This window comes from Sphaerodactylus townsendi, linkage group LG06, assembly GCF_021028975.2.
Source record: "Sphaerodactylus townsendi isolate TG3544 linkage group LG06, MPM_Stown_v2.3, whole genome shotgun sequence".
NCBI lineage: Eukaryota > Metazoa > Chordata > Lepidosauria > Squamata > Sphaerodactylidae > Sphaerodactylus > Sphaerodactylus townsendi.
The window spans coordinates 2,036,711-2,060,586 of NC_059430.1; the positions used below are offsets into that span (position 1 = coordinate 2,036,711).

At 55.7% G+C, this 23,876-nt stretch overlaps 1 protein-coding gene across 1 annotated transcript; it reads right to left on the reverse strand.

Moving 5' to 3' along the window:
- Positions 1–1,244: 1,244 nt before the first annotated feature.
- On the reverse strand, positions 1,245–23,380 carry RBM28 (RNA binding motif protein 28). Its single transcript, XM_048500105.1, has 19 exons — positions 23,204–23,380; positions 21,405–21,569; positions 20,072–20,166; positions 19,579–19,654; positions 18,678–18,770; positions 16,479–16,553; positions 14,609–14,762; positions 14,180–14,380; positions 13,730–13,793; positions 13,288–13,410; positions 12,720–13,055; positions 12,243–12,317; positions 10,561–10,676; positions 10,336–10,519; positions 6,608–6,757; positions 5,962–6,036; positions 3,721–4,016; positions 3,072–3,171; positions 1,245–2,951 (listed from the first exon to the last, which is right to left on the reverse strand). Exons 1-19 carry the CDS (start codon positions 23,328–23,330, stop codon positions 2,808–2,810), a joined length of 2,649 nt encoding a protein of 882 aa, XP_048356062.1. The 5' UTR covers positions 23,331–23,380; the 3' UTR covers positions 1,245–2,807.
- Positions 23,381–23,876: the final 496 nt, after the last annotated feature.

A 23,876-nucleotide genomic window follows, 5' to 3' on the forward strand; every position in this document is an offset into this window, starting at 1 on the left:
TAGAACAAATCAAAACATTTTGATTCATCTTGGTCAATAACATGAATAGGAAGACTACAATAATTGTAAAATTTCAGCAAAGCAGAAGAAAAAGGAAAGACTGCAGGACGTATTGTGATGCCAAATACAATTAAAGAACTGGGAATAGACCTGACCAGACAAAACAATACATTATTTAAAGACCACTATAAAATAATGTGGGCGGAAACACAACTTGCAAAGATGGTCTAAAAAATACCTGCGGCTCTCCAGATGTTCATGGAGTACAATTCCTATCAGCCCCTGCCATGGCCGGGGCTGATAGGAATTGTAGTCCATGAACATCTGGAGAGCCTCACTTTGCAGACCCCCAAATCAAACATTTCATGGCCAGGAAGAATTTCCACAGTAAAAATGAATATATTACCAACATTCATTTTTAAAAAAAATTTCAGATGTTACTATTCATATACAGGGAAAAACTTTGAAGGAAAGGCGGGGCAAATAAATAAGTTCATACAGAATGACAAAAAGCCAAGAATTGGGTTCAAAGTTTAACAGGGTGAGAGAAAGAGGAAGGATGTGCCTGATATTAAACTATATTATCAGGTAGGCGGTTGGATTGTGGACTGGATCAGAAACCTGAACAAAGAGTCACAGAATTGAAACAGCAGATTTGGAAAAAGATCTACATAATTATTATCTATGGGCTAAAAACTCAATTAAAAAAGAGACAGTGGAAAACTGAAGCGGAGGACAGATTTGCCTGCGTGGTGTGGCGCCGATCCCAGAAGCAGATTCCCTTCCCCCGTCCTCTTGCAATGGAGCTCTGAGCCTTCTGCATTTAGATTTCCAAATTCTAAATAAGCCATCTCACATGACATGACTTCTGTTTTGCCCTTTATCTTTTTTAGTTGACTTCAATTAATATTATCCTTGCGGCCCTCCAGATGTTATGGACTACAGTTCCCATCATCCCCTGCCAGCATGGCTAATTGCTCATGCTGGCAGGGGATGATGGGAGCTGTAGTCCATAACATCCGGAGGGTCACGAGTTTGACACCTGTGAGTTAGACTCTATGCCATACTACTGTTCACTATCGTTATCAGGTTTATCCGACATTGTACAGGGCATGTTATCATTTTTCACATTACAATAATTATTATTCCATATTCATTATAATATCATTTTTATTGTTTTTGACAGCTATTCATAAGGTTTTTTTAGATTATGGTATGTAATTTTATGAGTATGATTTTTTTTGCTCTTCTGATATAATTAGAAATTTTTAAAAAATTGTATTTCCTATTTTCTGTCTTATTTATATCGATTAAAAAGTTTAAAAATATAATATTTTAAAAGGACCAAACGCAACCCGCCTCTACCGAAAGCTTGAATTCCACAGAATACAGACCAGAAGTGGGCCTTTGGACCCTGGGGAGAAGCTTAGGATACGGGACCCTTTTGCAGTGGGGCAGCCACGGGGCAGCCATGAAGGTTCTTGATGTGCATTTCAGCATGGCCTCCTTCAGGGGTTGGTGGGAAGTGAAAAGGTGGAGACCCCCCCCCCCGCCCCCCGTGTACATCACACTGAGCTTTTGGGAGGGAAGGAGGCATGAAAATGCCATTCATCCAACTGGCAAAACCAGGACAGAAAGCTGCTGCACCTCCCCCCACCCCCCGGGGCTCAACATGTGGGGCAGGAGGCTGGCATCTTTGCTTTGGCTGCAGGGTGGGGACTGGGCTGTGGATCCAGAGAAGCCTGGGAAACGACAAAGCACACACAGCGAGGCGCCACGTGTGGCTCCCTGTTGCCACCCTGGTCTGGAGAGGGCGAGCAGCAGAGCTGGGCGGTGGGTGGGGAGAATGTCCTGCCTGCAGCCCCCCACTCCACCCCGTGGTGGAGAAGGATGGCAGAGCTGCCGGGCTCCCTCAAGGGCGGTCTCCACCACTTGATCCCCTGGAATGAGAACTCCTGCCCACACGCTGCTCCGCAGCTGCCACTCACCCACCCAAATATCAACCAGTGGCAAGCTAGGTGCTCCGGCTGCTCTGTGCTGGTGAGTGACAGGCAGGTGAGCAAAAGAGAGAGCCCAGGTGTTGGCACTGAAGCACAAGCGCCCACGCTTCTGGACCGGAGCAAGAGGGCCACGCTCCAGCCCTAGTGGGAGGACGCAAGAGGCTGGCTGCTGAGGCCACGTGCAAGGACGCCCGTCCTGGGTCTGGGACAAGGCCGCGGAGAGGGAGAGGAGGAGCCACACGGGAGCCGGGGCCCTTTCCGCTGGCTGCCATTTGGCCCTCACACTCCGGGGGGCATGCTGCCTCCGGGCCTGACGTGGCGACAAGATGCCGCCATTCGGCCCTGGCTGCTGTGCCTCTGCCTGTGGAGGAGGAGGAGGAGGAGGAGGAAGAGGGGGGGCAAAAAGCCCCCTCCCCCTCCCCCAAGCAAAGCACCAGCCTCCTCCTGCTCCCTTAAGCAAGGGGGGCTCAAAGGCCTTGCTGGGTGGAACCAGGCAGACGGACGCTGTCGAGACTGGGCCAGCCCTGCCGCCAAGGGAGCCTCACAGAGCCTGGTACCTGTATAGGACTCCCCACCTGCGAGGCTCAGCTACAGACAGTCCCCTGGGAGGCACCTGCATCCCCCTCCCTGCCCCCCCCCACCCCACACAGAGCACTCCCAGGACAGCTCCAAGAGAGAGAGAGATGTATTGGCACAAAGGCGTCTTGCTTCAGGCACCAGCCCAACAGTCTTTGCAGTGCCGTTCCCCCCCCCCCCCAGAAGTTCAAGATGGCACCCGAGGGAAGCCGCCCACGTCTTCCAAGCCGCTCAGCTCTCAAACCACTTGCCCCTCTTGACCGGCAGAGCGCCCCTGCCAGCCGCTCCCAGGATCCTGCGCTTGTACTGCTCCACGAGCTGCTCAAAGCGGGCCTCCGCTCGGCTGCCTCGTGCCGGCCGCCGCTTCTTGGGCACCTGCGGGAGGAAACGCACCGGGGCTTCAGGCACGCTGAGGGCAGGGGGGCAGGGCACGGTGGCACCCCTCGGGCAAGACCAGAGGGAGGGCAGGGGCCAGAGAGTCAGCGGCCAACTTACCTGCGTGGGCGCCCCAAGGATCTTCTCCTGCCGTGGTGGATGGCTGGGAGCTGCCAACTTCTTGGCCGAGGGCGGTTTTACTTTGCCTTTATCACGCTTTCTGGGGGGGGGGGGGCAGGAGGAGAGGGAGAGAGGGCGTGAGTGTGCTCTGCCCCTCAAGGGGCAGGCAGAGCCAGCATCTCTGCACGGCTGGTCTGTCCTCTGCCAGCCACCTGCCACTACCTGGAACACCCACCCAGCAGGGAGGATGCACCGGGGGGGGGGACTAGGGGGGGCTGTTGCCAGTGCTCCTCACTAAGCTCAGCACGCACACCACACACAGCCCTGCGAGAGTCCTTCCTCAGCCTGCCCCTACAGCTGCCCCCCTCCCTGCTCTGGGCCAGACCCTGCGCAAAACACAGCCAGGACAGAGCGCCCCCCGCCCCCGGCAATGAGGAGTCCACGGGCCAGTTTTGGGGAAGGGGCTGAAAAGAAAAGGTGGAAGCGGAGCTGATGCCGGCCAGGAGAGGCAACAAGGGAATCGGAAGAAATGAGAGGGAGGAGAGGAGGGGGCGACGGGGGTGGGTGGGGGGTGAGCAGGAGAGCAACTGAGGTCGAGAGCCCTCCCACTCCCCTTCGGGCCGGACCGGCTGTGCCTCCCCTCCCCTACCTGATCTTGGGGCCTCGGTGGGAAGGCAGAGCCAGGACTTTGCGGCGCTTCTTTCCTCCTTGGAGCTCCACGTACTCCACCTCCGCCTGAGTCTGGAAACCGGACCAGGGGGTGGCGCCTCCCGCAGGGCCCGCCTGTGGGGCCGGAGCACCCCCACGCCTCTTGGGGGCCTTCCTGGGCTCCCTGGCCTTTGGGTCTTTGGGGGGCTGCTTCTGTTCCTGGGCTCCAGGGGCCCCCACTTGGGAGGTGCCGGCTGCCGTCGCCCCCTTGGCGGGCTGCTTCTGCCTCAGTTTTTGCTGTGGAAGAGATGAGGGTGTTTGTCCTGATGCCCGGAGGAAGGCACTGCCGAGGAGAAAGGAAGGGGCCACCTCACACTGCCCCCCCCCCCCCCGGTGATGTGTGGGTCGGCCAAGACTGCACATTCTGTGCCAATATTTTGTCGTGGGCAAGAAGGAAGCAGAGACAGGCTGTGTTTGTTGGGCTGTAGCCTGACAGCCTCGGAAGGGGGGGATGAAGGGTCCACCCAGAGTCCTGGCCCCTGGGGGGGCTCCAACTGGCACATGACTTGGGTGGGGGAGGGAGGGGCGTAATGCCCATTGGGCAAGGTGGGCAGGCACCCAGAGCATCACCTTGTGGGGGGCACCAAAAATACAGGGTTCGTTTTTGGGTATTTTTAGTAGTTTTCCGTTTATGGCCTGCAGGGGGCGCAGTTTTTATTCTAGCGCAGGGGTAGGGAACCTGCGGCTCTCCAGATGTTCAGGAACTACAATTCCCATCAGCCCCTACCAGCATGGCCAATTGGCCATGCTGACAGAGGCTGATGGGAATTGTAGTTCCTGAACATCTGGAGAGCCGCAGGTTCCCTACCCCTATTCTAGCGGCACCAAAATTTCAACGCATCATCAGGAGACTGTCCTTATGCTATCCCCCAAGTTTGGTGCAGTTTGGTTCAGGGAGTCCAAAGTTATGGATCCCAAAGGGGGTGCCCCATCCCCCATTGTTCCCAATGGGAGCTAATAGGAGATGGGGGCTACACCTTTGAGGGTCCATAACTTTGGCCTCCCTGAACCAAACTGCACCAAATCTGGGGAGTATCATTAGGGCGTCTCCTGATGAGACCATGAAAGTTTTGAGACTGTGCCTTCAGAAATGTGCCCCCCGGGGCAGCCTGCAATCCCCATTGACAGCAATGCAGAAAACTCAATGCAGAACAAAGATTCTTGGGCAAATTTCTGGGATGTTCCTGCAGGGGGTGCATTTTTGGACATATCGACACCAAAATTTCAGGGTATCATCTGGAGACTGTCCTGATGGCACCCCCCAGGTTTGGTGCAGTTTGGTTCAGGGGGGGCAAAGTTATGGACCCTCAAAGGGAGAGCCGCAGGTTCCCTACCCCTGTTCTAGCGGCACCAAAATTTCAACGCATCATCAGGAGACTGTCCTTATGCTATCCCCCAAGTTTGGTGTAGGGTGGGGGGCTTGGACAGATTTATGGAGGAGAAGTTGATTTATGGCTACCAATCTTGATCCTCCTTGATCTGAGATTGCAAATGCCTTAACAGACCAGGTGATCGGGAGCAACAGCCGCAGAAGGCCATTGCGTTCACATCCTACATGTGAGCTCCCAAAGGCACCTGGTGGGCCACTGCGAGTAGCAGAGAGCTGGACTAGATGGACTCTGGTCTGATCCAGCTGGCTTGTTCTTATGTTCTTATGTTCTTATGTGCCCCATCCCCCATTCTTTCCAATGGAAGCTAAGGAGATGGGGCGATATGTCTAAAAATGCACCCCCTGCAGGCACCAATGACCTGATGCAAAACAATTTTTTTGGTTGTGGTGGCCGCCCATGGGGGGGGGGGGGGGGGTGGGGGGGAGGGCATCCAACTCAGGTTTTGCCCAGGGCTCAAGTTTGCCTCGTTATACCCCTGGGGGGAGGGGCTTCTCAGCCCTGCCCAGGTAAGGCTCAATTTTACAGGCACAAGAAGCAGAAACGTAAAATGGGGAGAAAGGGGTGTGTGCCCAAATGCAGGTGAACCTGCCCAGGTGCGGAACAGCAGACTTGCAGGGACACCCTGAGCCATAGCGGCCAGAGAGCTCTGCCGGCATGTCGGGACAAGGGAGCCAAGAGGCCCTCAACCCTTCCCCTGGGGGTTTAGCTGTGCCTCTCAGAGGGACCTACGTTCTTGAGGTGGGGGTGGGGATCCTGCAAACCCGCAAATGGGGGGGGGGGGCGGTTCCTACCAAGCTGCGTTGTGCTCGCTGCTCCTTCAGCCTCAGCTTCCGCCGATCCTCCAGGGAGAACTCTACGATAGGCCTCTGTGGAGAGAAAGACTCAGACCCTCAGAGCTGTCCTATGCTCCACGGAGTCTAAGCACCTGCTGCTCGGCCTCTCGAGGGCTGGGCCTCTTTGCCCAGCAGGAGCCAGAGCCGTCCCACACACCCCACACCAGCCCACCCTGCCCTTCCCAGCTTCTTCCAGGGGCCCAAGGAACTGGCAGACACTTCGGGAAGAAACTTCCTCTCCTCTCCCACAGTGCTCAAACTGGGAACGCTCAGCTCATCCCAGGGAAGCTCAAAGCACAGCCCCGACCCCCGTCCCTACCCCAAGACCCAGCAAAGGCCCCCACCAAGAGGGCGAAGAGGGCCACCAAAGGCTACCAGCCACAATCCCTCACCAAAACCTCCCTATGCAGAGGCAGCATATCCTTCTGAACCAAAGTTGTTCAGGGCAGCAGAACAAGAAAGCTTGTTTGGGAGACTTCTGGGGCACCTGGCTGGGATCACAGCAGGAGCCCGGATGCTGGCCATGATGGGCTGCTCTTGTTCTGAACATGCTCCACTCTGTGTTCACAAGACCCGTTTTGAGAGGGGGGGGACACCCGCTCACCTTCTGGTCCCCAAAGATCTGGGGGTTGTTGTTGACCCGGCGCAGGGCGGCCAGGGCCTGTTCGTGCTCCTGGAACTCCACAAAGGCGTAGCCGAGGGACTGGCCCCGGCCCGGCCCAGCAGCGGCTTTCCGGTCCCGCATCACCCGGCACTGCGGAGAGGGGGAGAAGCAGAGGTCAGGAAAGTGGGGCTCTCTCCCCGTGGGGCTGTGGAAGGATGATGAAGAAGAAGAGTTTGGGTTTATATCCCCCCTTTCTCTCCTGTAGGAGACTCAAAGGGGCTTATAATCTCCTTGCCCTTCCCCCCTGTGAGGTGGGTGGGGCTGAGAGAGCTCCAAGAAGCTGTGACTAGCCCAAGGTCACTCAGCTGGCGTGTGTGGGAGCGCACAGGATAATCTGAATTCCCCAGAGAAGCCTCCACAGCTCAGGCGGCAGAGCTGGGAATCAAACCCGGTTCCTCCAGATTAGATACACGAGCTCTTAACCTCCTACGCCACTGCGTAGACAAAGGCTGGAGGCCGAGAGGGATCCGGGGCGCAGCCCCTCGTCTCCCACAAGCCAGAACCGTCACAGGGCGAGGGTGTCGTGAAAGCACAGCTGGTGGGCTCCTGGGATGGGTCACATTTCCACATTTGCAACCCAGAGGTCACACAGAAGTGGCGGCCCAGGCTAGACAGGCGGAGGACCGGGGGGTGGGGGGAAGAACCACGTGCAGGAAAGGTTTTTTTCCCCGAGACTTTTTCCTTTCCATTTTGCCAGTGGAAAAATCGGGCCTTTGGGGGAGTAATGAAAAAAAACTTCTGTGCGAGATTTTCTCTTTCAGAATGTGTGAAATGTTTTCAAAGGCAAAGGAGGCAAGCCGCAGACACACACAGATCTCAAAGCCATTCGTGCATTCGTGCCCCTCAGGGGATGCCCAGTCCTCATGGGGGGTGTCACACAGGGCTCTCCGTGCTTCCCTTCGGCCGCCCTCCTGACCTGGCCTGTGGCTGACCTGCTCACCTCTTCCCCTAATTGCTGGGTATCTTTTATCCACAGACTGGGTAGGAAAGAGCTTATTGCCCAAAAACAGGATACAGCAGAGGTCCGCCTATTGCAGTTTTCTCTTGAGTACTGGGTACATTTACAATTTATTTGTAGAAACTGAAACATTTATAACTTTTAAATTCCACAAATATTTCAACTCCGCCCTGAGCCCTTCGGGGATAGGGCGGTATATTAAATTAAATAAATAATAATAATAAATAATAACTATTGCAATGCTATAAGAACGTTGCAAATAATGCTTTTTCTGTTGTTAAAGCAGTAATGTTAGTTTAGGTTTGGTAGGACACTCAGCACAAATCAGCACAAATCAGCCTTCTGCCAAATTTCGGGGGGGGGGGGCGGTTCTCGAAGAACAGTCTCCACTACAACACCTGTGGCTCCAAAATTTCCAAAAATTGTCCATCTCTAGCCCTGGCTGACCCACGGCACAAAGGCAAGGGCAGAACTGTTCTCTATGGGGCTGCCAGTGAAACCTGGTGGTTGGGAACCCACCAAACCCGACTGCTCTTTGAAGGCGAGCCAATGTGGTGGAGCAGTTAAGCAAAAGTTTGGATTTGTATTCTGCTTTTCTCTCTTGTAAGGAGACTCAAGGTGGCCGACAAACCCCCTTTCCCTTCCTCTCCCCACAACAGACACCTTGTGAGGCAGGCGGGGCTGAGAGGAAAGAGCTGTGACTGGCCCAAGGTCACCCAAGCAGGCTTCATGCAGAGGAGTGGGGAATCAAACCCAGTTCTCCAGATTAGAGTCCACCACTCTTATCCACGGCACCACACTGAGTGCCACTGGAGTAGAATTTAAAACCCAGGTCCAAATCTGCACTCTAGAGAATCCCCACAGCTCTTTTGAACATAAGAACATAAGCACAAGCCAGCTGGATCAGACCAGAGTCCATCTAGTCCAGCTCTCTGCTACTCGCAGTGGCCCACCAGGTGCCTTTGGGAGCTCACAGGCAGGAGGTGAACGCAATGGCCTTCTGCGGCTGCTGCTGCCCCTGAGCACCTGGTCTGCTAAGGTATTTGCAACCTCAGATCAAGGAGGATCAAGATTGGTAGCCATAAATCAACTTCTCCTCCATAAATCTGTCCAAGCCCCTTTTCAAGCTATCCAGGTGAGTGGCCATCACCACCTCCTGTGGCAGCATATTCCAAACACCAATCACACCAAGGAAGAAGTGTTTCCTTTTATTAGTCCTAATTCTTCCCCCCAGCATTTTCAATGGATGCCCCCTGGTTCTAGTGTTGTGAGAAAGAGAGAAAAATTTCTCTCTGTCGAAATTTTCTACCCCATGCATAATTTTATAGAGTTCAATCGTATCCCCCCTCAGACGTTTCCTCTCCAAACTGAAGAGTCCCAAACGCTGCAGCCTTTCCTCATAAGGAAGGTGCTCCAGTCCCTCAATCATCCTCGTTGCCCTACTCTGCACTTTTTCTATCTCTTCAATATCCTTTTTGATTAGTTTTTATGTTATTAAAACCCTATAATACTCACAGGTATGCCGTGTTACTGAGGAAGACACAGCAAAAACACTTAATTACCACGGAAGGCATTCTAATGACTTTGCTTATACAAGAGCCCCAAGGGAGCCAATCGACAAAGCACGGCTGAGACCGTCCGTTGGTGGTGAGTAACCCTGGGAGTGCTACACGACAGGATAAAAACACATTTTGTCCTTTAAAGGTTTTGCCAGAACTGGGCTTCAACCAGGGGTCCTTTTAACAGCCTTTAAACATGAGTCTGGGCCAGATACCAACTCACCAGGAGAATTCTGGGAGAATCTATAAGGGCTTGTTTTTGGACCAATTTTTTCTTTTTAGCATAAGAAGAAGAAAAAGAAAAGTTTGGATTTATATCCCCCCTTTCTCCCCAAGTGAGACTCCAAGGCTGACAATCTCCTTGCCCTTCCCCCCTCACAACAAACACCCTGTGAGGTGGGTGGGGCTGAGAGAGCTCCAAGAAGCTGTGACTAGCCCAAGGTCACCCAGCTGGCGTGTGTGGGAGTGCCCAGGCTAATCGGAATTCCCCAGATAAGCCTCCACAGCTCAGATAAGAACATAAGAACCATTTAAGGACCCAAGGATTGTTTGTACATGTTTAGTTTTCTTGTGTATCACTCTGTATGTTTGTGACTTGTGGTGTTTATTGGCAGTGTGCTTTTCACTTAGCACTTTATTAAAATAGCACTTTGCACTTTACTCTAGTAGTTTATGACCTAGGGCCATAAGGGTCTGGTGATTCCCTAACTTGGTCCCCACGCTGCCATGGAAGCTGGCTGGTAGCCTAGGACCGGTCACACCCTCTCAGCCGATCTACCTTGTAGGGGTGTTGTGAAATGAAAAACAGAGAAGAGGAAAATGATATAAGACACTTCAGGAAAGAAAGGCAGCATATAAAGAAAATACAAAATAAGAAGCGAATAAGAACAGACAAGGATTAATTCACAGACCTGGAGGCTGCAGAGAAAAGTGATGGGCTGGGTTGGCGGGGGTGGGGGGGGGGCAGGTGAGGTAGGAGAGACTCAGGGAGCTCCACAAGTAAGTTCAGTTGGCCTCCCCCCCCCCCCACACACACCCAGCTCCTTGCATTTCTCCAGGAATTTGTTCCAAGACTATGGAAAGACCTGCCCAATGAACACGGACTGCAGCCGAGATTCTGGCCAGGAGCAGAACGGGCGTGGCCGCCTCACCTGCAACGCTACTTGAAGCCAGCAGATGTCACTGGGGGGCCTCTCTGGAAGAGGCCGAATTTTCGCCTCCTCACTAGTGCTGAGATCTGAGGTGGGGAGAAAAAAAGGCCGCAGCCCGTGGTGAAGGTGATGGGAGAGGGGGCTCCCTCCTAAGGAAGAGAGGCTCTTCACTCCTTGAATCCAACTGACGCAAGGGGACGCTTTATCCATGGCCTGCAGCATCACCTTCCAAGAGTCGGTAGCATCGGGCCAACACTCTTGGGCAGGTTGTGGACGCAGAGTCGGGTTTGGGAGACGAAGATGTTCTGGTCCTTCAATTTCTGGTGCTTCAGCTCCTCAAACTGGGAAGGGAAGAAGGCAGTCAGGGCTGGGCAGGGCCAAGGAAGCAACCGACAACGACCGAGAGTCACCACGGCCCAGGGACTGCTGCAGAAACACCTGGGGGCTGCCTCAGGCAGAGGGGACGAAGCCGGAGGGCCAATGGCTAAGTACATAAGAGCCTAAGAACTAGCCTGCTGGATCAGACCAGCGTCCATCTAGTCCAGCATTCTTGGCTACTCAAGAGTGACCCCCACAGGTGCCTTTTGGGAGCTCACAGGCAGGAGGTGTGAAAGCAATGACCTTCTCTGCTGCTGCTGCTCCCAACGCACCCTGGTCTGCTAAGGCATTTGCAACCTCAGATCAAGGAGGATCACGATTGGTAGCCACAGATCAACTTCTCCTCCATAAATCTGTCCAAGCCCCTTTTAAAGCTATCCAGGTTAGTGGCCATCACCCCCTCCTGAGGCAGCATATTCCAAACTCCAATCACACATGTTAATGCGGGAGAAGTAGTAAGTTTCCTTTTAATTAGTCCTAATTTCTTCCCCAGCATTCTCTAATGGATGCCCCCCCTGGTTCAGTGAAGTATTGTGAGAAGTGCTCGTCACAGCAAGGTGTGTCAGGGGCTCCCACCGGAGCCTCCCTCCTCCCACCCTCCACGTACAGAGCTGCCCATGCTGGCCCTCCAGGGGCTTGGAGGAGCCAGGCTGGCCCGTACCGTGCCCACTCCACTCTCACCCTCAGCCTGCAGCCAGATCAGGCTTCACTGACGCCCGCCGGGCTTTGGTGCCGCCCGGATCACTGCAGAGGGAAACAGCAGAAACTGTAAGCAGGAAGTGGCATCGCCTAAAATAAGCCAGGGAGATGGCTCTGCAACCCCTGCACTCCTCTGTGCTCTTTCCCCCCCTTTTTTCTTTAACCTTCTCTAAGAGACACCCCCCACTCCTGGAGCACCCCTAACTCCTAACCTCCCACCCAGGCTTTGAAGTCAAAGCCTACTTATTCCACAGGCTAGAAGAAGAACAGAAGCAGCACAGCAGAAGAAGAAGCAGAAGAAGAAGAAGAAGAAGAAGAAGAAGAGTGAGCCAGAGGGATCACCAGAGAGGGGAGGGAGTTTGGTTTATGTCCCCTTCTTTCTACTCCTGGCTACAGGGAGACTCAAGGGCTGGGTAATCTCCTTGCTCCTTCCCCCCCTCACCACAAACACCCCTGTGAAGTGGTAGGTGGGAGCTGAAAGAGGCCTCGAGAAGCTGGTGACTAGTCCAAGGTCACCTTAGCAGGCGTGTGTGGGAGGTGCTGGGCTAAGGTCCAGGTCTCAGATCAGCCTCCCACAGCCTGTGGCTCAGGAACAGAGGCTGGGGAATCAAACCCTGGGAGTGCAGAGAGCTGGGAATCAAACAGGTACTTTAGTGACACCACCACCCCCAGCTTCAGATTCACTTCCCCATGTGAAGAACAACGTCAGCTTTGAAATGCTTCTCTAAATAAAAACATACAATACTACTTTGTAATACTACCAGCTCACCGGGGCCAAGTTCCCACTACTATGGGTTCCCATGCCTCCACGGGAGAGGAATGCTCCTCACCAGAAGGTAAAGCTCTCTTATAGCATGAATGGCTGCCTGAGGTGAGGGGGAGAGGGTCCCTCTTAACCCCTTGCCCTAAAGACAGCAGGACCCCACAAACCTCATGAACAAGAACTGGCCATCTGCAGACTGGAGCTTTGGTCTCCCTGGAGAAAATGACAGCGGTGGAGGGTGGAGGCTGCCGCAGCAGTCCCTCCCCCCCCAAACTCCCCAAACTCCCTCCAAACTCCCAAACTCCCCTCCCCAAACTCAGCAGCAAATTCAAACTCCAGCAACAAATTCCTAGTGAACTTGCCAAAGTCCCAGGGAGGGTGGGGGTGACCGGGGGTCCCTGGCTCCAAGGGTCCTCCCACTAGTCGCTAGCTACCCACTTGGCACAACGCTACTCCATGGAGCCTGCTGCCCCCTGCCCAACCTACCTACAGCCTCCTGCCAGCTCACTCAGAGGTTCCACATTAGCCAGGTAGAGGTTCGTGCCTTTGGCTTCCTCAAGTAGCCTTGCTGGGCTTCCATCTGGCAGGACGGGCTACAGGTCTCAGCCAGGCAGGCGGGCGTAGCCCCGAGATGGCAGCCCTGCCTCCCTGCCAAGCAAGCAGGAGAAGCAGGGCAGCATGAGTCCGCAACAAACGGGTGCAGTGGAGAGGAAGGGGGATCCAAGTCCTGCTGGCCACGCTGGGGACCAAGTGCGGAGTGGTGGGAGTCTGTGTTTCCCCTTCCCCTCGATGCTGACTCCTCATACTCGTCATCCTCAGCAGCTGGGAGGCACTTGGCTGGGCGGCGCTCTTTGCGTCCAGGAACTGGGCAAAGGCTATTCTGTCGAGGGAACGAGCGCGGAGTCAGGGTCCAAGGCTAAACCCTGCAGCGCTGCCGCTCTTCTGTACTCTCCAAGGATGCTCTTCGGGCCATGGCGTGAGGGGACTCGCTCTCAGCTATGCCAGGCGCTTAGGGGCGGCGCGAGGAGTCGGAGCCCAGGTCCCCCCCCTTAACCCCCCCCAGGCCATGCTGCCAGGGCTGGCTTCAGCCACCTGCTCCACTCCACTCCTACCCCGCAGAGGTGCAAGGCTACCTTTTGAGTGCGTTCCATTGTCCTGGTGCAGCACTTGGACGCACAAGCATCGCATTTCAGGACCCCTGGAACGGTTCCAGCAGCCTCCCCAGCTCCCTCTTCCTGGGGTGTCAAAGGGACAGGTTTCCCTCAGAGGGGACAGGGAAGAAATTACCCACAGCTCCAGGGGCAGCAGTGTGGCCCGCCCAAGGCCTTGCCCCCGCCTCAGCCCCTGCAGCCCTCCTTCTGCAGAACCCACTCTAGTTGATCCCTCCTCCGAGCACTGCAGGCGGGGGGGCAAAGCTCCCTCTGCTCCCAGCCGTGCCCCCTGGGCTGCAGCTCCACCCGGAGGCAGTGCTCCTCACTCCCTTGGGAGCTCTTGCGGCGAAGTGCAGCGCCTGGCTCTCCTCTCCCTGAGATCACCGGGAGGCCCCCAACCCACCTGATGAAGACGGGTTCTTCCTTTCGAAACATCAAGGACGGCTGCTGCTACTTTTCTGCCTGGAAGGGGGGCTCCTGCAGCTACTGGAAGTGGGGGAAGGCAGGAGCCCCTCCCGCGTGAGCTGCTGAACGGACTCTTTCTGGGGTCAGCTTCTCAGCAGGCGGGGAACAAGCAACACACCTGCAACATGGCGGGCGTGTGGTGTTTCACCTGGGCCCACGGGCAAGGGAAGATGCAAGTTGCCCCCCCCAGGAACTGCCCTTCTGACCTCACCCCTCGTGCCCCAAACAACCCTTGAGAGGGCTTCTCAACAAACCAAGGGGAGGTATCTCCTCACTGCGTGGTTCTCTCAGCTGTGTGAGGGGGCTGCGTGGCACCTCCCCCCCTTCCTTAAGCCACTCCTGCCTCAGGGCAAAACCCCTCCCCTGATATTTCCCAAGATGCTCCTCAGGGAGCCCCCGAAGCCGACCTCTGCCTTTCTCCTCAGTGTCTCCGCCTTCCTCCTCCTCCTCCTCTTCGCTCTCGTCGGCCTCCCTGTCAGAGCTCCCTGCAGGGCCGGGCTGCCCCTCCTCCTCCTCCTCTGAGTTCTCTGTGCTGCCAGCCAGCTCTTCCTGCTCACTCTCCCCGGGGGGGATCCGGCTTTCAAAGTACCTGCACGGGGGGAAGGGGGATCATGTGAGAAGACCACCTTGACAGCTACAAGCCCCTTTAGGAGCATCTCCAGAAGGTCCCAGTTTTTTATCTCACAAATTCTGGATGCTTTCCCAGGAAGAAAGACAAGCATGGCTTTGCAAACGCCCACAAAGCCCGGTTCTGTTCTGTCTAGGGCTGGTGGCCCCACACACCACCTGTGCTCACCTGGAGGCTCTGGCTACTCACCTGCCCTGCCTCGCTGACTCAACTGGCTCTGCTCTTTCCTCCTCCTCCTCCTCCTCCTCCTCCTCCTCCTCCTCAGCGGCCACGCTGATGCTGCCACCCTTGCCACTGGCTCTGCCCTCTTGCACGGCCTCTGTGATTTTTTTATGGGGCGTCCCTTGGGAGAGAAGTCACACGGCACATGGGCAAGGGGTCCCTCCGCCTTCCTCCGGCCCACCCAGAGCAGCTCCTCCATCTACCCTGGAAAGCCCCGCACTCCGGCAGAGACCAGAAGGGGGGAGCCGTTCCTCTGGGCATCCCATAAAACACCAAGAGCAGGACTCACAGGAAACACACAACGGCATGTGCCTCACATGGATGCCTCAACATGCAATCTATTGAGCCAATGTCACGCATGCAAAACAGTGCAGCAGCTCAAGCCCTGTGCGCCCCTTCCCCCCTTCCCCCCCCCCTTTACACTCTGGGCCCTTAATACTTATGGGGGAGCCCCGCTCTCTTATCTTGTTCCTTTCCAGGGAGGGGTTTATGAAGTTTTTATGCTGGAAGCCAATGTAATTTTGTTAATTTGCTGTTTTAATGGGGTTTTAATGCAATTGTTGTTTTATTGTGTTGTTCACCCAGAGCCCTTCGGGGGAGGGGCGGTATATAAAATCAATGATAGGTAGAAGATAGATAGAAGATGGATGGATGGATGGATGGATGGATGGATGGATGGATGGATGGATGGATGGATGGATGGATGGATGGATGGATGGATGGATGGATGGATGGATGGATGGATGGATGGATGGATGGATGGATGGATGGATGGATCCACGCTGGAGCTGCATGAAGCCCCTCACTGCATGACCTGCAGGTCTATTCAGATCCGAGTACCCAAAGCAGAGGATGCTCTAGGACAGTGGTGGCGATCCTTTGGCACTCCAGATGTTATGGACTACAATTCCCATCAGCCCCTGCCAGCATGGCCAATTGGCCATGCTGGCAGGGGCTGATGGGAATTGTAGTCCATAACATCTGGAGTGCCAAAGGATCGCCACCACGGCTCTAGGATGCTCTGCCCCAGCTGGGGGTAACCCAGGCACCGAGGCTGACTTCACATCTCAGAGGCCAATAAGATTTCCCCAGGAAAAGCTCCCAGGTGTCCAAGTTCCCTTTGCCAGGTGCCCAGGCTGGTTGAAACGTTAAAACTTGGGAGTTGGTGCTGAATGACCGGGCCCATCTGCTCTTCGTGTTTTCCCGGCGTCTGCATGGAGACGGGGCTGCTGCCCTCAGCAATCCACGAAGCTCACTGAAGACATCGAAGGGATATTTGAGACAAGGGCGTGATCTGGGATCTTTTGTTTTAACAACCTGCACATGCGACACGGATTCAACCGTGGGCTGGTCACTGGCAAAGCCCAAGCACCTCTTCTCTGGGCCCCGGTGGCTTTTCCGCATGGCTGGCCACCTGCTTTTTGCCACCGCAAGGAAGGCCAGACGAGCTGGTCCCAGGCGGCCACGCAACTGACCCCAAGCAGAGGCCACCTGTCTTGCCTCAAGAGCCCAGCTGGGCTGCAGCCAGAACCCCTCTGGTCCAAAGGACAGGAGCAGCACCCCAACTCTGGGGCTTCCAACGCTCTGCACCACTGAAGCCGCTACACCCAACTGTCTGGCCTAGGGTAAAGAGCTGCTCCCTTTGGAGGAGAAGAGCCCTGGGGTGGGGGTGGGGGTCACGCGCCCGTCTGCTCTGCCATCTCCCCCATGCAGGGGCCTGGCAGGCACCCCAAGGCACACAGAGCCAAACACCCTCCAGAGCCGGCCTCTGCCCACTGCCAGCGAGTGCCCAGTAGGATTCATGCCCAACAGCAGCAGCACCACCTGAGCCACTCACCAGGGGGCGACGCTGCAGCCTGGACCGCTTGGTACTTCTCCTTGGACACAGCCCAGTCCACGGCCACGGGGCGCTCTGAAAGAGAACAAGGCAGCAGCTGAGGGGGGCAGGACCCCCGGGCATGGGGGGCGTGTGGGGAGCCAGAGGGATGCTGTCGAGCACAGAGCAGGAGAGCGGGGAGGAGGGCAAGGCCATGCACCTGCCACGGTCCTCCCACAGATAAAACGGCAGGAAGCAGAAGGTGAGACCCCACAGGCAGACCTCACAGTGGAGGGGAGGGAGCCGTGGGGCTCCCCAGGGGTCAGAACTGGGGGGGCTGCACTATTTAATTTGTTCACAGATCGTCTGGACCACGGCAGCCACACCACGCCATGCTTGCAGGTGACAGAAAGAACTACTCAGGATGATGAAAACCAAAGCAGGCGGGGAAGGACTCCAAGGCCCTAATGCAGGGGTCTGCAACCTGAGGCTCTCCAGATGTTCATGGACTACAATTCCCATCAGCCCCTGCCAGCATGGCCAATTGGGGCTGATGGGATTTGAAGTCCATGAACATCTGGAGAGCCGCAGGTTGCAGACCCCAGCCCTAATGTGTCACGTTACTGATAATTTTTGTGTTGATAGTATACTTTGTAATGTGCGATATTGTGACTTGTTATTTTGCTGACTTTATTGCCCACGTTTATGAATTTTTTCTTGTATATCGTGATGCTTATTGATGTTTGCCAGTATTGATACTGTTGATATTGAGAGTGCTACTTATACTATGGTTGTGCGCCGCCCTGAGCCCTTCGGGGGAGAGTGGGATATAAATTGAACAAACTAAACTAAACAATTCAGTGCCCGGCAATAGTGGAAAAGGCAGACCTGATGCTGGGGGTTATGGGGGCTGAAAAATGAAACACCCAGAGTCATAGTGCGCGCGCAAAGAGCCTGCATTCAGAATGCCGTGCGCAGTTCCGGCCACCATGTCCCAAAAAGGATTTCGGAGCTAGAAGGACAGAAGAGGGCGACCAAAACAATTACAGCAGAAGGCCCTTGCTTTCACACCCTGCAGGTGAGCTCCCAAAGGCACCTGGTGGGCCACTGTGAGTAGCAGAGAGCTGGACTAGATGGACTCTGGTCTGATCCAGCTGGCTCGTTCTTATGTTCTTGTGTTCTTACAGGGTGGGAGCAGTTGTTTTCATGAGGAAAGGAATTTGGGGCTTTTCCATGTAGAAAAAGGGTGAAAAGGGGGGGGGGGGAAGAGTATAAAACAGGTTTACAAAATTATATGCGGGGTGGAAAAAGTGGACAAAAAACCCCTTTTCTCCATTTCCCACCCCAGCAGAACTCACAGGTGACAGATTCAGAATCGGCACAAGGCGCGACTTCTCTGTTCAACGAATAATTAGCCTTGTAATTCACTGCCAGTGGATGCAGAGGCGGGCAGGAGTACAGACCCCGCGCATGCCCAGAGAACAGGCCGCTCCAGGGAACACGGCCAGCCACGGTGAGCAAAGGAAAACTCCCGACACAGAAGCAGCAAATCTCTGGATGCCGGGGCCAGGGGGCCGGGCAGAGGTGGGATCCAGCAGGTTCTCACAGGTTCCCGAGAGAAGGTGACTAATTATTTGTGTGTGCCGAGAGGGGGTTACTAATGGGTGATTTTGCCACGTGATTTTTGCCTGAGTTACGCCCCTCCTCTCAGCAGTAGCGCGCAGAACTTGAAGCAGTCTAGCAGGAGGTGCACCGGCGTGCGTGGCAGCCTGCGCCTGCGTGCATTCGTTTCCCGCCCAAGGACCGGCGCAGCGGCTGCGTCCTTGCCACAGCCCCGCCCAGGAATGCCCCGCCCCCGGAATGCTAGGCCACGCCCCCGTCGTGCCCCGCCCAGCCCCATTGGCGCTACGCCACAGTTTGAATCCAACCACCATGGGAACCTGTTACTAAAATTTTTGGATACCACCACTGGGGCCAGGCCTCACTTGCTCTCTGATGAGAACCAGGCTGCCGGCCTGCATGGACCCGAGCAGGGCTCCTCTGAAGTAGGAGCCCCAAACTGCTGGGCTGCAGCTCTCCCTTCACCACTTAAGCAGTTTTTACTCTCCTGCCAGCACAAGAGGGGAGGAGGGGCTCAGGATCAGGGGACTGGAAGGACTGCGCTTGCAGGGGGGGGGGGGGTCCTGCCGTTGCTCCCTCCCAGAAGCCACCTGGGCTCACCTTTAATCTCTTTCATGTTCATTCCCTTCAGCGCCTTCCCTGCTTCCAAGATGTTCTTGAACTGCACAAAGGCAAAGCCGCGCATTTTCCCATCTGGAAGAGAGGGGGGGGGGGGTCAGGACGGTGTTCGGGATCCGCCTCAGCCACCAACCCCACGGCAGCGGGCGGGACGGCTCTCGTCAGCTCACGGCCATTCCGTGCTCCGGACTAGCAGGTTTGGGGGAGCCGATTCACAGGTGGGAAGGAGTCGAGAAAAGCAGCAAAAGGAAAGCCAGGATGTTGGCTCCAATCTGTGGAGGCACTTGCAACACCACAGGACAGCTGCGGCAACCCACGAATGACTTCCGATCTTTGGCGCAAGCGCTCGCGTGCCTTGAGCGTGTCGGGATTCCTTGCCCAGACCCAAAGCAACTCCCGTGTCGAGGGCAGCTCCAGTTCAGCCACGTCAGAGGCCACGTCAGCACAACGCGCGGTCAGGACCCCGTTAGCTCTTCCCTGGTTCGTGTCATGAGGCTTTGGGAGGGGACCAGGAGAAACTGGCAACGTGGGACCCCCCGGCTTCTTTTCTCTGGCCCCACTTTCTCACCCTCCGGGCTGGCTGACCCCCAGCCTTGCCTTTGGTCTGGCCTTGAAGACTCCGCACTGCTTGGAACGATGCTCGTGGCCCCACCCGGCTGGGATCCCAAGGGTGGAGGTTGGGGGGATGGGATATCAACCGAGGGCTGCTGTATTGCGACTCAGCTCCACCCAAAGCTGACTTGACTGCTGGTCGCTTTAGCCTGCCAGTGAACCGATTTCTGAGCTCCAGAGCCGGGCTGCTGCAGGGGACGACCTCTCCCACCCCCGACCCACCCCCCGCCCCGACTGCGCCAATGAGACTCTGCGCGCTGAGCGGTGCTACCTGGCTTCTTAGGGATAGACGCTTCCAGGACGGTGCCGAACGGAGCAAAAGCTGCCTTCAGGTCCTCCTCCGAGCACTGAGGGGGGGGAAGAGAAGAGGGTGGGAGCAAGGGGCCCCACCGAGCAGCCACAGGGGCCTCCCAGGCAGAAGACTCCAGGGGTGCTCCTGGCTGCAGCTGACTGACTGATTGTGACGCCCACCAGGACCTGTCCAGGAAACCCACTCACGGCCCCCATAGCGACCCCCATAAAAGGAGCCCCCGGGCCCCATCAGTCCTCCCCCGCAATTGTACGCCGGCACACATGACGCTGACTCCAGTCGGAAGTGGGGGCCTCCTGCAGCCATTGAGCCAAGCCCCCCACCAATCACCCATCTCAACGGAGGGCTACATTAAAAAAACCGGGCACTGCCCAAGCAGAACCCAACGACTGTCTCGCTCATCCACAAGGAAACACACACACACACACACACACACACACACCCCGGTCAATACCTTGAAGCTCAGGTTGCGAATGATCAGCCGGGCCTTTTTGGGGGCTCCTCGGGGCTTCTTTGGCCTCTCCTCCTCCTGGGCGGCCTCTGCAGCCTCTGAAACCAGAATGCTTCCTTAGAAGAGGACTCTCAACAGGCATTCTGCAGCAGCTGCGGAGGGGCAGCCTGACCCTGGCGTCGGCACAAACGCCACTTACACTGGCATGAGGGGCATGCACTGGGGAGCAGCGTGGCAGGGCGACGTAGGGGTGCCAGCACAGCTATTCCAGTACCAAAGGGCAGGTTCCTAAAGGTGGGCGGACGTTAATCATCCCCCTGCTGTCGACCTGTGGTGCACCCTCCTGCCCCCACATTGCACGGCAGCAAGGGGGAAGCCGCCTGCCAGGAGCCGAGGCCAGAACCGGGCCCTGTTGGTATTTAGGCGGAACATCTAGAGGCCATCGGCAGTTTTGCCAGCTCTCCCATTCATCCCCCCCCAACACGGGTCCTGGGCCTTTAAGTGCACATTAAGGCCCAGGATGGGGCTGAAGCCACAAGGGAACATTTTTTCCCTACAAGACATTCTGGACAAGTGCTCTGGGGGACACCCAACTGCAACTGCAACTGCACCCCCCCCCCCGCCCGCCCGCCCCGCCCCGTTCCGCCCAGCTTGTTCCACTGCCGAAGCACCTTGGCCACCAGGAAGCTGTTACAGTATCCAAAATACCTGCACACATCTTGAGAGCAGACAAGTAGATCAAACTGATCTAGTCTGACAGCAGCTCCTCCCAGCACCTTGTCAGAACCAGCTGAAACCAGTCAGCTGTTCTTCATTATGATTGGTTACTTGTTATATAAAAGAAGTGCTTGCTTACCAGCACTAGCTCTTAGGGGTTGCCTATTGCTGCAGGGCATGCTGCCCGTTTGCTGTTTGAGTTCCTGTCTGCACTGTAAAGATCTGCACCATTGATAAAGTTTTTCCTCACAGTAAAACTTCTGCGTGCAGTGGTAATTGCTTTCAGCTGTGCTCAGCCAGTGCTTAGCCGCACCTTGCTGGCCTCTGTAACAGGCTTTCTCTAACGTAAATCCTACTCTGTGACAGAAGCCCCGTGAGCCCCCAGTGTTCCAAATCAGTGCTCCCCTTCCTGTCCTCAACACCGTCCCTCCTTCTTTGCAAAACCCACCAGGATATCCTGAGATGGTCCATGCAGTGCCCAGAGAACCAGAGTCTGCCTGCTGGGCCACAAGAAGCGGTTGAGGCCTGGGAACCTTAAAGGCGGATGAGTATCCATTTCCCCACCTGACTGCAGGCACACAAACCCAACGCTCCCTCCCCCACCAGCCCCTCAGCTCACCCCCTTTCTTCTTCTTCTTTTTCTTCTCTTTTTGCCTCGCCTTCGGCTTTGCAAGAGTCGTGCTGATCTTACGGCCTGCGAAGGTGGTGATCTCTCGGATGGCCCTCTGAGCATCCTCGGCCAAGGAAAAGGTGATGAAGCCAAAGCCACGGCAGGACTCGCCACCTGTGGAGGGAACCCCCGTGAGCGGGAGGGATGAAGTCAGCAGAGGGAGGGGAAAGGCCCCACAGAAAGGAACTAAAGGGGGAGGGGACATGGAAGAGAGCTGGCTTTCCCTCAGTTGAACAACTGAACCAGAGTGTTTGGGAATTTTTCTGGAGCATTCACACAACATTCTCCCCTGACTGAACGCTTCCCATATTGTTCCCTGTTTACTGAAACCCATTTCAAACCTGGATTACACCAACTTTTTACTGCCTCTTGGCCCCCCTGCCTGGTGGAACCACCCTACTCTCTGAAAGGTCTATCCAGGCCCTCTAAGTGGGATCTTTGGTGGAGATTCCATGGGGCCTGTAAGACGGAGCTGTTCCACTGGGCCTTTGGTGTCTGGCCGCTGATGTGCCCCCTCTCCCTCCCTCCCCCCCCTCCCTCCCTCCCCCCCCTCCCTCTACTCTGGTTTCCTGTGCTGAGGTCCCTTTACCACCTGTGGGACCCCTCTTCCCCCCTTTTTGGGGAAGGTTTTTTAATAAGGATTTCATTGCTGACGCTGTTTTTATATGCTGATTGTTGTGCTTTTAACTGGTTTTAATTGTATGTTGCTTAATTTGCTGTTCACCACCCAGAGCCCTTTGGGGGTGGGGGCGGTATAAAAAAAACTCAAAAACAAACAAACAAACAAACAAACATGAAAAGACTGCAGTCAAAGTACATCTAAATGCCAAGTAAACAGAAAGGAGAACATTTTTTAAAATCCCACCTGTGTCCACACTACAACCCCCCCCCCCCTTTTTAGAAAACTGACAATTGATGCATCAGAAACAATTTATCTACTACCTGCGTCTAACTTTAGGGTTTTTTTCAAAAGCAAATATGTTGCCTTTTGTTGCAGACATACAGCTTTCCTCTTATATCTCTGCAACAAAAAAGGCTAGAACTCGTAAGACCTGTGGCATAGAAGATTTTAAGGGCCATATCAGTGGGCAGCTCATCTGATGCCCAGGAAAACTGTTTAGTGTTGGGGGGTTCAGACTAGCAAAGTCCCCTCCGTGGATGCTCCACTGCCACCATGTAGGTTTCTGCCTGGCCCTGGAAACGGAAGCCACGTGCAGAATAGTAGCCATGTGCCAGCTGCCTCCCCATCAGCAGAGCAGCCCCTCTGGAAGGGGTGGGGGCCTGGGGCATCCCTCCCTGCTCCTCCAGCCACGCTTCAGTGGGCCCACTGAAGACACTGGAAGACCTGCCACGGCTACTGAGGCAGCTAAGTGGCCTTTCCCTTCTCTGCCCCCTTCTCAGTGGGGTTTTCATAAGGGGAGGTACGGGGCAACCCCGCAAATACCAAGCGGCCACCTGGGTGTTGGCAACCTCTGTGCGGTCTTATTCTGAAGTCCGCGTGGCCTTTTGGCCTCATGTCTGACATGGAGGTTTCTGATATGCTCTGAGCCGCCTGAGCCCACGCGGGGAAGGTAAATAACAACGAAGTAAACATTTCAGGCAGGGCGGCCGGAATCCTCCCGGTGGAGCCCAACAGAACCGAGACTGGCTTCCCTGGGGGAAACTGGGGGGGCCACTGAAGACCCTCCCCAACCTCCAGGAACCCCCCAGCCCAAAGTTGGCAACCGGTCCTGGAGTAGCGTCCTCACCGGGCTCCGTGACGGCCACCGCCCTCCGCACCGGCCCCGCCTGGCAGAACTCGCGCTCCAGGTCCGGCCCGCGGGCCGAGGGGGGCAGGCCGCGCACCAGCACCGTCCGCGCCGCCGCCGCCGCCATGGCTCGGCCGACCAGGCCCTGCGGAACCAACGTGGTCGCGGGCGCCGCCATCTTGGTCCGCCGCAAAAAAGCGCCCCGGCCGGAAACACGAGCGGCGCTCTCGGGTTCCGCCCGGCCGGCCTGTCAATCACGAGCCGCGCGCAGACCGGCGCCCCTCTGGGGACTAAAGCCCTGCCTGCGAGTGTAACCAGAATGGGTTGACCCAGAAAGGGGTGGAGACTCAAAGCAGCAGAAGGCTGCAAAAACTGGTGAAGTTGGAGGAAGCTCTCAGGCTAGTAGGCTGGGACTTTGATTTAATTCTTTATACGCTCTTAACACCTTGTTTAAGGTAACTGCAACGTTGTTGGGAACTAGTGGGAAGGGAGTTGTTTATTTTTGCTCTTTTTGTAAATGTTAGAATTTATTGTTTCAGGGCTTGCTCTGTATGTAGTTGATGGGAGTTCTTTTGGGGACCTTCATCATCTTGGATCCCGTTCACCAAGCCTCTGAAGTCTTCATAAGCCAACCACCAGCAGGAAGAATTGGACTTGGCATTATCAGTAGATT